Source organism: Mercenaria mercenaria, chromosome 4 (genome assembly GCF_021730395.1).
Source record: "Mercenaria mercenaria strain notata chromosome 4, MADL_Memer_1, whole genome shotgun sequence".
Classification (NCBI taxonomy): Eukaryota; Metazoa; Mollusca; class Bivalvia; order Venerida; family Veneridae; genus Mercenaria; species Mercenaria mercenaria.
Genome location: NC_069364.1, coordinates 28,735,622 through 28,747,697, shown reverse-complemented (window position 1 = coordinate 28,747,697; position 12,076 = coordinate 28,735,622). Strand labels below are relative to the sequence as shown.

Below are 12,076 nucleotides of genomic sequence, written 5' to 3'. Positions count from 1 at the left end.
TTTGTTTTCGTTTATTTTATAAAAAAAAACATCAATAACATAACTCAAAACTTGAATAACGAATAATTGCAGTTAAAGTGTAAAAATTTATCGTTTCAGAGCTTGAAATCATGTATGCCTGGACATTCTTAGTTTTCCTCGGTATGGCGGGATTGCCGTTCCATTCCGTGCAAGGGTACACTTACAGTAAGTATAATTTTCTGCTAAGATTTCAGTATTTCTATTATTTGCCTTATCAGTATGTTGTGAATGGAACGTAAACGTGTGTAACGCGACGTATCGCGTTTTTAGCAGCTTTTCTTTCAAATTCAGTGCAAATAAGTTTATTTAAAAGACGCGCCACAGAATAACTGTATTCTTTTGTATTTCCGTGATGGTAATTACACAAGATTTGCATGAATGAAATGAGAAATACTAGAAGTATCTAGTTACAAACTGATAGCGACATATAGAAGACCAAGAAAATGTGTTTAATATCTAAGCATTTGATTTAATGAATACTACAGTAAGCATTGTATTTGATATATTAAGTTTAGTTTAGACCATTGTTTCTACACAGTAAGATTGCTATTCATCTATGTTTTAAAACTACTAGTATGCTGAAAGGAGATTGACTGAATAAATTTGCAAATTAAGTTCTGAAAACTCTTTTATTCAGACGGGACCTAAATTGTCTTTATAACTGCTGTCAGAAGAAGACAAGAAATATCTTTAAAAATGATTGTCGGCGAATTGTAATAAGGAAAGAAGTTTATGAATTTTTTTATCAAACATTCATCTTTCATCTAGCATTTTTCAAATTGCAAAACTAAACACCGCACTTTAACAATTTAAATGGTTCTCTTTTAATTTTTCGCAAAGGTTTCGTAGGGTTGCAATTTTGTTTCGTTTATCCTTAGACGAATAATTACAGCAGTAGTTTGATGAAGATTCATGAAGCGGTTCATGAGAAGAGGTCATTAAAAGTGTTTATATTTTTAGCTAAATTGGTCCCTATCCCCATTTGTAACAAAATAGCAGGAGACCTTACGATATTGTTACACATCGTGTTTGATCAAAATCCATTACATTTTAGTGGTTAATGCGAAGAAAGGCATATCTACTTTTAGCTATAGTGGTCCCTAATAGGGCCCAAGTTCCTATATAAATAAATTTGGAAGAGGACCTTATAATGATGCTCCAGACCAAGTATGACAAAGATCCACCAAGCTGTTCATGAGACGCTGTATAAAGGCATTTCTAGTTTTAGCTCTACTGAGCAGCCCCTAAAAGGGGTCAAATGTCCCAGCTGAACAAAGTTGGCTGGGGGCCTAATAAAGATGCTACAAATCAAGTTTGATTAGAATACATGAGAAAAATCAATTAAAGGATTTTTTTTTATTTTTATTTATTTCTAAAATAGGCCAACTGATCCCGCTTTAACAAAGCATATTCGCTATTCGTGAATCTTTGGGCAATGACGTCACACCTATAAAAAAATGAAGGTCAAGCAAAACATACAATTGTAATTATTTCAATATTTCTGTTTCATAAGCAAAGTTTGAACGTAGTCATATCACATAGATAACTGTATGCAACGTACCTTCATTTCAGTGTAATGAGATTCAGTCATTATATAGCATATATATAATGAAACAGATTTCAGCTGACTTCAATATTTGCATACCGTACTAAAGAAAAATATTCATATATAATAAATCAGTTAAATAATTTATAACAAATATATCAAAGCAAACAAGTACTCATTTTAATATGCAATCTGAATAAGTCATAAAAGCAAGAAACCTTTTCATCTACAGACGACAATTGTAACAAGGAACTTTTTTTAAAAAGCACTTCTCTACATAAAAGACTCTTATCACACCCTTATTCATGTGATACACAGACCGTATTCAGCTCTTTCTTTAATTTGATATATGTTGGTATTTGAACAGGTTTTTATCATATTTATTAAACTTATCATTTTAAGATATATCAATATTCTTGCTAAATGTACTGAGCCAAAGTTAGCCTTAAAACTGTGAACAGCGTCGTTTAGAATAAACGCTTTGTCTACATTTCACTCAGCGTAGCACAATCAACAGAGTGAAAGAAATTGACACTCTCGTCCAATCAGGCAGTGTTGCATAAATCTTCCATTTTGATAAATTATCTATAATGCGTTATCAAGTAGTTTGATTTGCAAACTGAAGTCACGTGGCATAAGTAACGAAAACAAATTAAGACGGCGTCGCCGAAAAAGTCAATTATACTCACTGAAAAATACGTTTAAATTGACGTTCGACAGCTGAAAATACCGTCGTGGCAAAATATATTTTGATGGTTAAATAAATGTATGGTACGGAACTATTTGTTTGTACCTACGGCACTTTGTTCGGTCTGCAGTAAGGACATTTCTACATTGTTGACTTTGGATCGATCCAATAATGATATTTAGACACTTTACCAATATTTCTTTCCGTAAATCATACGGATAGCACTGAAGTTGTACCGAATATCTTATTCAAACGCAAAAGAAAGTGTGCACTCGGGTTTTCGTCAACTGCAGTAGATTATGTCGTCCGAAGTAGATAATTTTGTCAAAAAGTATATCATGTTTGGTACCAAAATTTAGTGCAGTTTATGGCCAATTTGATGTGTTTTGATTATTTTCATAACTTTGACATTTATGGGGATTTTTGGCTTTTCAAAGCCTACAGGGATCAAAAACGGAAGTTGTAAATCTTGTCAGATGATTAAAAGCTGCCGGTTCCTCAAACTTTATTTTGTTTAAATATTGTGTGTGACCACCTCTATTTAACCAAGCATTGGTATGGCATCGCTTAGACATAGCGTAACAGTAGAATGACGTCACGAGGAATTTCATTCCATTCTTGGGTAGCGGTTATCACCCAAGGTCAGCTGGATCTATGGCGTACAGCAATTTGACCAGTTTGCTGAAATTGCTTGTGCAAAAGAATTACGACATTACTTCGGCACCCAAACGTTCTGCTCACGTAAATAACGTTGTCACCCTGTTGAAGCATTGTTAATGCTTCAATTCGCTGAGTTTCACTAAGTCGTGGCATTGTATTACAGCACAGATTTGAAATCTAATGTGTTTTTCCTTTCAACAAAGGTATAAGAAAGAAGTGCACACTTTCTTTTTGCGTTTGAGTATATAATATCGATTATTATATAGTCGTTTCGATTCCCCGTTAAGTTACACTGGTACCGGAAACGTCAATATTTTTCCATACACTGACGCCTGAATTTCATATCGGGTGCGTGACGTACTTCAGTGTGTGTTGTTGCACTATTTTTTCTATTTAGTTCAGTATTGTCAATCCTATTCAGGCTATTGAACATATTTATGAAATTTACATATCTATACGTGTAGATGCGTATGTAATAAAAAGGATATTATCATTGCATAGGGAAATATGCACTAGTTTTTCAGCGGAAGAATATTGCGCTCCTAAAGTCGCGCAATATTTCCTCTGAAGAACTCGTGCATATTTCCCGATACAAAGCTAATTACCTATAAATGCACAGAGCGTATTATGTATGCACACTTGACAGGTTAAAAAATAGCACAATATATATAAAAAGTGTAAGGTAATTTCTTTCCATTAGGAACAGTATTTCAGCATTAAAATTGTGGAAAACCAAGACATGTATTGTAATCATATTAAGGTATAGGTCCATGTTTCGGAGAAAAAAGTTCGAACGTCATCAAATCATAGAAAGAAAGCATCGTTTTACCTGAAAATTTAACGGCGTGTAAAACATTTATACTATTCTACAAAACCATTGTCAATTTACTGATATATGTATTGAATTCCGGAAAGGGACTGCATGAAGGGGCCACACTTCTGGACAGTTCAGCAAGTTTAAAAAACTCACCGTTTTTAAAAGCTGTTACACGTCTTCGTTTTGATGCATTTGCAACATCGTGCGAGTGTTTAAACTTTACATAACTAAATAAAACATCGTTTTTGACGATTGTTTACATTTATTTGTTTACAAATGACATTCTTATTTAAAGGGGGACAACTCATTCAGAATATTTTAAGTATCCAACTCTGTGGGACAGAAAAGTAAAACATGTATTGGACAGATAAGTTGTGTGTCAAGATGCTGTTCATTCGTTCAAAAAATCTGTTGTTTTGTGATATACTGCTAAACCTTAAATGGTATGTTTACATATTGCAGTTGCAAAAAAATTTCTGGCGAAAATATTTATTTCTAAATTTTTAACTTTTGACAATAAACGGGTGTGTTTAAAATTAATTCATTTCATGTCTAAACTTTTTATCAATATTTTTTACAATGCAAACTACATACTACTGTAATATAAAACAAAACAAATTACTTCTAAATATATTGCAGCATACATGACTTTACTCTATTATCATTATAAGGTGGTTAAATTTAGCTGGCAGGGAAGGTTGAAGCCAACATTTATTGATCTATAACCAGGTAAGCTTCCGTGAGTAAAACTGGGACTTTGGTCAGGGTAAAATCAGGGAATTTTATTTCCTCTGCTTTGTGGGAACCCTACAAATGTTAAATCTTAAAAAAATATACAACTAACAGTTTTAGTTGCGCATTGTTTAGAATTCAATAATAAAGACATGTTGTTTTTTTCCTCAGCATGTTACCCAAACAACACCATTGCGGTTTCCGGTTTGCCGACTAATTACTCATCCATGAACTACTTTGCGATCCAAGAAGCAGACGGTAAGAACTGTTCCGTGACTGGAGTTGAGGCTGCTGGCACCGCGGAAATTACCGAATGCGATAAAGTAAGTATTGTGGAACAGCTTTTATTGGCAATTTAATATCTTCCTACCTGGCAGTTCCTTCCTTGTATAATTTCAAACGGAACTATTTTGTTTTACAACTTGAACAGAAACTGAAGTGTACAACTTGAATATAGTTTTACGGTACTTTTCAGTTTGTGTGCTTGTGTTCGGGTTCAGCTTCTGTTTTAAAGTTTTTCAGTCATAAAAAACGAGGGTGTCTACTTGTAGCAGTGAGAGCAATGCCCAAGTTTATAGAGCAGCCTCACTGTAATATCACGCCATAGACACGTGGCATGGTACCCCACCGAGTCACATACTGACACCCAGCTGCCCAGTCCTAATATTAACCTCTTAATGATGAGCGTCAAGCGAGGAAGCTACTATTGTACCACTTTTCACATCTTTGATATTATGCGGCCAGGGATCGAACCAAAGATCTCCTCCGCACTAGAAGCGAGCGCTCTACCACTAGACTACTGGACAGCTGGTACATTTCAGGATATTCATTATGCCGTAGGCGAAACAGTTTTGTAAGCTAACCAAATTAGTCCTAAATCATTGACATCCCATCTAACATAGCGTGATTTTTTGTTAGTACACCTTTTTATATTTGTTTACTATTTGTTTTGCATTGGCAAAGTGAATGTTTCCTGTACTAATATTACGTCGAACATCACCACACTTGACAATTTTACGAATGTTCATTTTCATTTTTCCTCAACAGGATCAGCCGATTCTCTTTACATTTAGCTCCTACAGTGGTATGTTGACCAATCAGATCCATGGTGGGCAGGAAGTTGAGATTGTAAACATCACGTGTATTGAGATTTCTGATTCCGGTGTTGCGTCCTCTGTTGACGACACACTAGCAGTCTCGTGAGTATAGTTTGTTTAATAAATTGATGTACGCTTAGCAGTTTTACGGAAACTACATTCAAAATCGGTCTGTTTTCGAAAAGAAAGCATAGGCTGTTAGTTTTCACAAAATGAGGGGTTTTAAACATGAGATTTTAAACGAATCGTAAACACTAAAATTAGAATCTGCAACTTGGTCTTTTGTACAGCCCTATTGCTGTACAAGTTTGTATTCCGATCTACTTTTTGAAGTGAATCATATGAAATTCCTAAACATAGTGAACGAACGTGCAAAGGTAGCACCCTTCCAGCATCGAAGCCGTAAAGTATATATTGTATAAGATTTCAACTAAGTGATTGCAGCTGTGCTATTTTACCCTATATTTGTCTGCTGGTTTCTTCGCAATTAATTCTTTAGGAACTTAACTTCACTTTCAGCATCGATATCGACGATGTGGTTTCAATGAATGTTACGTATGACATCACATCCGACTTAAATCCGACGTCTGCTAATGTTGGAGATCCAGTTATTTGGACAATCTACTTCCCGAGTAAGTAACTGTTCCGGTTGTCTTTTTTACATGGTCAATTTGAAAAAAGGACTTATTATTGAATGACGTTGTCCGCCCCACCGTCAACGCTTTTGGTTGCAAGATTCTGAGAAAGTACGATAGCTACAGCCAGTTGAAGGTTTCTGCCGATTGTAGAGCCAGTGGCTCAAAAGGTCAATGTTACAAAGATACCCCTTTTAACGCCCTTGCGACTTCAGTTTCTTCATGTTTCGTAGTAGCCCAAGATTCACACCCTCGCAAATGCTTAACTCCACCCGCTCATAACCATTTCTAAAGCTATTAGACCCGCCCATTCGTCTGCGTCTGCGCACTGATTTTGTTAACATTTTGTAAGCTGGTATGGGTAGCCACTTGAGAAATGGATTGAAACGTGATACACTTATTCACTGTGATGAACTTACAAAGCAAGGTTAATGTTCCATAACTCGTCAATCTGACTAAAGTACTTGATCTTCTAAACGAAGATCTGAGAATGACCCATTCACATTCGTCTTCTGTATATTTTGGATTTCCAATATTGCTATTTTTATTTTCGCAAATCTGTTTTTATTTGAACCAATCGGACAACTTATTTGAATGTCAAAGAGTAAGAAAAATTTGCAGTCAATCCAGGACTCGAACCCGGGATCTCTCGCTTACAGAGCAAGTGCCCTACAGGCTGAGCTAACCGGCTATCTTTCATCTTTCGACATAAAAATTGTAGATATCAAAAACCAAGGCTTTTTAAAGCTTGCAGAATGTTGTAAGTTAGCTTTTGATTGGCTAGCGGAAGGGTCGTCAGAACGAGGCTATCAATAGCTCGTTTTCAGATCCTAAGCGTAGCGTAATAGGATATGTACTTTCGTCAGATTGCATAACTCGTTTCCTTTCTTACAAATTTAATCCCCGTTTTCCACTTAGCAATTTTTGGTCAAGTTTTTGTTTGTAAGCTGGTATCTCAATACCCTACTACTGGGAATGGATCGAAATGTTCGCTGTGAGTTGACATGTATAAGTTCCATAACTGTTTTGCCGCATTTTAACTAAACTATTTTTCGACTTTCAATTGACACAGCTCTTGGATAGTCGAGCGTTGCCGTACTGACAGCTCTTAACTTCCGGCCAGGTACCTGTATTTAGCTCAACTATTTAACGAATAGAGCTATTGGACTCGCCCATGCGTCGGCGTCGGCGTGTACGTCCCGATTTGGTCAAGTGTTTGTATGTTAGCTGGTATTTCAGTAACCACTTGTGGGAATAGATTGAAACTGCACACACTTATTCACTGTGATAAACTGACTTGCATTGCACAGGTTCCATAACTTATTTGCTTTTTTACAAAATTATGCCCCTTTTTCGACTTGGAAATTTTTGTTTAAGGTTTTGTATGTATTAAGCTAGTATCTCAGTACCCACTAATGAATTGATTGAAACCACATACTTGTTCACTGTTTAGATTTGACATTGCACTGTGCAGGTCCCATAACTCTTTGCATTGTTTTCCAAAATTATGCCCCTTTTTCGACTTAGCAGTTTTTGGTTGTTTTTGTATGTAAGCTGGCATCTCAGTATCCACTTATGGGAATGGATTGAAACTTTACACACTTGTCCACTGTCATGAGCTGATAAGCACTGCGCATGTTTCATAACCCTGTTCTCTCATTTTTACAAAATTATGCCCCTTTTTCGACTTTTGTATTCATTCAGTTGACAAGGATGTTGAATAGTCGAGCATTGCTGTCCTCAGACAGCTCTGGTTAAACATCAAATTTCTATTTATACATAATGCAACCACACCTTTTTGAATTATTTGCTGTAATGCAATCTTTTTATACTTTCAGTGAACTATACACTTGAAATAACATCATGCACGGCTTACCCAGGTACCGACTCGTCGTCGTCAAACTCTATTCTTTTAATCACCGACTGGTAAGTGAAAGTAATTTGTGTGACGTCTTGCATAGTGATGTATGTGGGAAGCCAAAGCTAACCTCGTCTCCGCGACGTCTGACTCGTATATTAGGTCATTCGGTAAATGGATAAGTTGTTAATTTGCGGACAACACCTTAGAAATCTAAAAAAAGAAGTTGGTTAACATACGAGTGATATATATAAACCGACATTCTGTTGTAAACTCATGAAAACTGCGCCAATCTGCATGCACGCCGGATAAATAAATGGAAAGTTTGATACATGACTGGTTCGATTTCTTAAGTGCAAATGATTTTTAAAATGTTTCAGTTTTTAGCTCGACTACCTTAGAATATGTAGCCTAAGAGCTATTGGACTCGCCCATGCGTCGGCGTCCCGATTTGGTTAAATTTTATGTAAGCTGGTATCTCAGTATTCACTTGTGGGAATGGATTGAAACCTCACACATTTATTCATTGTGATAGACTTACATTGCACAAGTTCCGTAACTCTATTTTGCTTTACAAAATTATGCCCCCTTTTTTGGTTAAGGTTTAAACTTTTATATGTAAATTGGTATCTCAGTACCCACTAATGGGAACGGATTGAAACTTCACACACTTGTTCTCTGTGATCTAACATGCAGTGCACAGGTTCCATAACTCTCCGTTGCATTATTACAAAATTATGTCTCTTTTTGACGACATTTTTTGGTTGTGTTTTTATGTAAGGTGGTATCTCAGTACCCACTATGGAGTTGATTGAAACTTCACAGTTGTCCATTGTCATCAGCTGGTATGTATGGTACATGTTCCATAACCCTGTTTTGCAATTTTACAATCTTGTCCCCCTTTTCGACTTTTAATAATTCATTGAATAGTTGAGCGCTGCGGTTCTCCCGACAGCTGTTGTTGTATATAGTGTTGTAAGAGTCATGCCAGAAATAAGAGGTACCTCCCTGTGAAGAAGCCATCCAGCTGGCTTACGGAAGGTCGGTGGTTCTACCCAGGTGCCCGCACGGAAGGGTGCCAGAGGTCTTCTGCACCATCATGACCTATAACTGTCAGTGCCACTTCAAACCAAACAAATAAAAAACGGGAAGGGTCTGTCATTAAAGCCCTGCTGCCGTCTTACCTTTAACCTTGAATTGTCACTTAAAAAGCATAAAAATCCTGACTATGAACAGTGACATTTGTCAAAATAGTCTATTTTACATATAATTCTATATGAAATACCACTGGTTTTGCGTGCTGAAGTGTGGCACGTGGCCGTTAACTGTTACCTATTGTAATCATGGGTTGCATACACACACTAGAATTTGAATAGCCGCGGAGCAGGGCTTTAAGTGCGCTGAGTATGTTGTCTTAGTAACTGCATGGAGGTATTCTCGCGTTGAATATTACATGATAGACAATACTAGTAAGCAAAATTTAGATACGAGTACGACACACCTTAGAATAATTTTGAAAACTCACTTGAACAATGCGCATTTACTTTTATTTCGAACAATTATTTAAATACTATATATAAAGTAAATTTCATAAATGATATAATCTGGGTGTTCTTTATATGAACAGTTCATTTGTGCAGTTCCTGCTCAACCTTTACCCTACTGTATTACTAAAATGGACTGGGCTATCGTTCAGTTTGGGCAGTACCAATTTTATTATTCGAAGGGGTGTTCACTGAAAATTTCCTGCCTGAATAGCGAACAGTGCAGACGATGTAGAGGCTTCACCAGTATGCAGGCTGATCTTGATATGCATTGGTTGCAAAGGCAGAATCACGTGCTGCCAGCAGCCTAAAGGCTAAACAGAACTGAACATTATTTTCTTATGATACAGGTGTTCCGATGTCGGTCAGCTCATCTCCAATTTCTCCACGAACGCCGAAAATACTGAGGCATCGGCAACGATCGAGGCTTTCAAGTTCTTCGATGAGCCCAACGTGTACCTAACTTGTACTCTTCTTGTATGTCCGCCATCGAGTAGCAGTTGTGACGTAAGTATTCTACGATCAATTCAAATTTTAATGCTAGTAAGATACGATGTCTGCTTTTCCCTATAAGTAATTTCGTTTGACATAATTAAACGCGTGTCTGATAACCTAATAAAGTATTTTTAGATAAACACAAGAATTTCCCGCGTTTTATGGATGCTGGCAAAACTTACACCACAGGGGGTATACAAGGTCTCTAGTCCTGTAACTTATGAATGAACGAGTAAATCCATAATATATTACTATAAAACTTTTACAACATATTTACGAAAGGAAAAGCATTCGTTTTATTTTCTTCTATTGATGCATCTATCGATAGTTGAATGTCAAGATGGGAAAAAAGTGGCTCTCGGGTAACTGTTTTGTGGTAACTCGGCAGAGCCTCCTTAGTGTCTGAATGGTTACCCACGAGTCGGATATATCTACCCGCACCTTCACCTAGTGAAAGGCTTTTATATTATGCGACCTTAGTCCGGTAGGATGGAACGGCGTCTGTTTCAGTCGAGTGATGCGGATTCAATGACGATACTATTTTCTTTTTTTATGGGGGCTGTGGGGGGGGGGGGGGGGGGGGGGGGGGGCGGCGGTTGTATAGACACATTTCTAGTTTTATTATAAATAATAGGGTTATTATAATAGTAGCTCAGTCAGGGATGCTGTATTCAGCTCTAATGAATTTTGCAAGATCGGCTCTCACAAGGCGCGCATGCTTTTGATACGATATATATTTGGCGTTGTGAACACGCTTTACTGTTACCGGCATCAGAATAGGCCTATACTAAGTGTGTGACTCGATTAATCTTGCAAATGTATCAATGTTACTGTTGGATATTGCTAATGTCTGACCATTTTTTAGTCGGTTTGCGGTCCAGCAAGGAAAAGGAGGAGGAGGAGTTCAAATGGCGAGTATACGAAGAGTATAGGCAAAGTTTTGCACATCATTGACACAACATCTGCTGCTTACATGCCACGTAAGTAGGACTAATTTCTTTACTTTCACGAAGATAGGGAAATCACGGGCAAGAGTGGCAAAGGAACCAGACTACAAATCATATGCTCCTATCTACCTTTGGGTTCAGACCTGTTACACCAGGCACCGTAACAAGTTTTAAATGTAACAACTATCATGTCCGCTCATGCTACGGCTATTGTCAACAGACGTCGTTAAATCTTATACGTGCGATTAGAGTGGAAACAAGGAAATTAAACTGGAATATCACTTTTGTAGCGATTATGTAACAACTTAACCTGCTCAGAGTATGAAATTCACGAAAAACAGACGAGAACATATGAAACATTTGATCAGTTGTACATTTCCGTACAACTGAAATTGTTGTATATATTTAGCCAAGACAATATGTTTAATGTGTTAACATTTTATTGAAATGTAGCCATATACATAGTACCTGAGGTATTTCGTTAAGTTTAATTCACCATTTCTATAGTGTGATAAGAGATTTGGCTGATTAAATTAGCACAAAAGGTGTGAAACTTTTAGGAAGGACATAAAATTGCTCACCTGTCACCTTGTAGTTCACATGAAGCTGTAACAAGTAATTTCAGAATGGTTTTCATGAAATTTGTCTTTTTCTTTTTGAGGGGGTTGGTGGTGGTGGGGGGGGGGAGTATTTTCACTAAGTTGTAGGTCTTTAAAGATGCATAGTAACTGTTGCCTAATAGTACACTATATCCTTATATTTCAGGCACCGGCTTCTTCATGACAGTGGTGATGATCTACTTAGCGTCGCTTCTTTGATCAACGCGGATATATTTACACATGAATAAAAGAACAAAAACATTAATAGTACGCCAAACTGAAACTGATCAACATAATTTATTGAACTTTATTCATGGCAGATTCAAAGTGTGTTTAAAATGTTATGTCTACAAATGTCTTACATACCACTGAAACAGGACAACTATTTGTTACTTTGTTAACGAATACAAAATAAAATGATATTATAATGTTTAAAA

General features: G+C 36.7%; 1 protein-coding gene across 3 annotated transcripts in view; it reads left to right on the top strand.

Annotated features, from left to right (window-relative positions):
• The window catches only part of LOC123551337 (uncharacterized), a 27,896-nt gene extending 15,820 nt beyond the window's left edge, over window positions 1-12,076 (top strand). For all 3 annotated transcript variants that reach the window (XM_045340194.2, XM_045340197.2, XM_045340198.2), the window contains exons 2-9: window positions 100-186; window positions 4,636-4,787; window positions 5,512-5,663; window positions 6,081-6,193; window positions 8,035-8,122; window positions 9,949-10,105; window positions 10,959-11,073; window positions 11,806-12,076. In XM_045340194.2, the coding sequence (XP_045196129.1) occupies window positions 100-186; window positions 4,636-4,787; window positions 5,512-5,663; window positions 6,081-6,193; window positions 8,035-8,122; window positions 9,949-10,105; window positions 10,959-11,073; window positions 11,806-11,858 (917 nt within the window). In that variant the 3' untranslated portion in view covers window positions 11,859-12,076. The remainder of the gene's footprint in view (window positions 1-99; window positions 187-4,635; window positions 4,788-5,511; window positions 5,664-6,080; window positions 6,194-8,034; window positions 8,123-9,948; window positions 10,106-10,958; window positions 11,074-11,805) is intronic.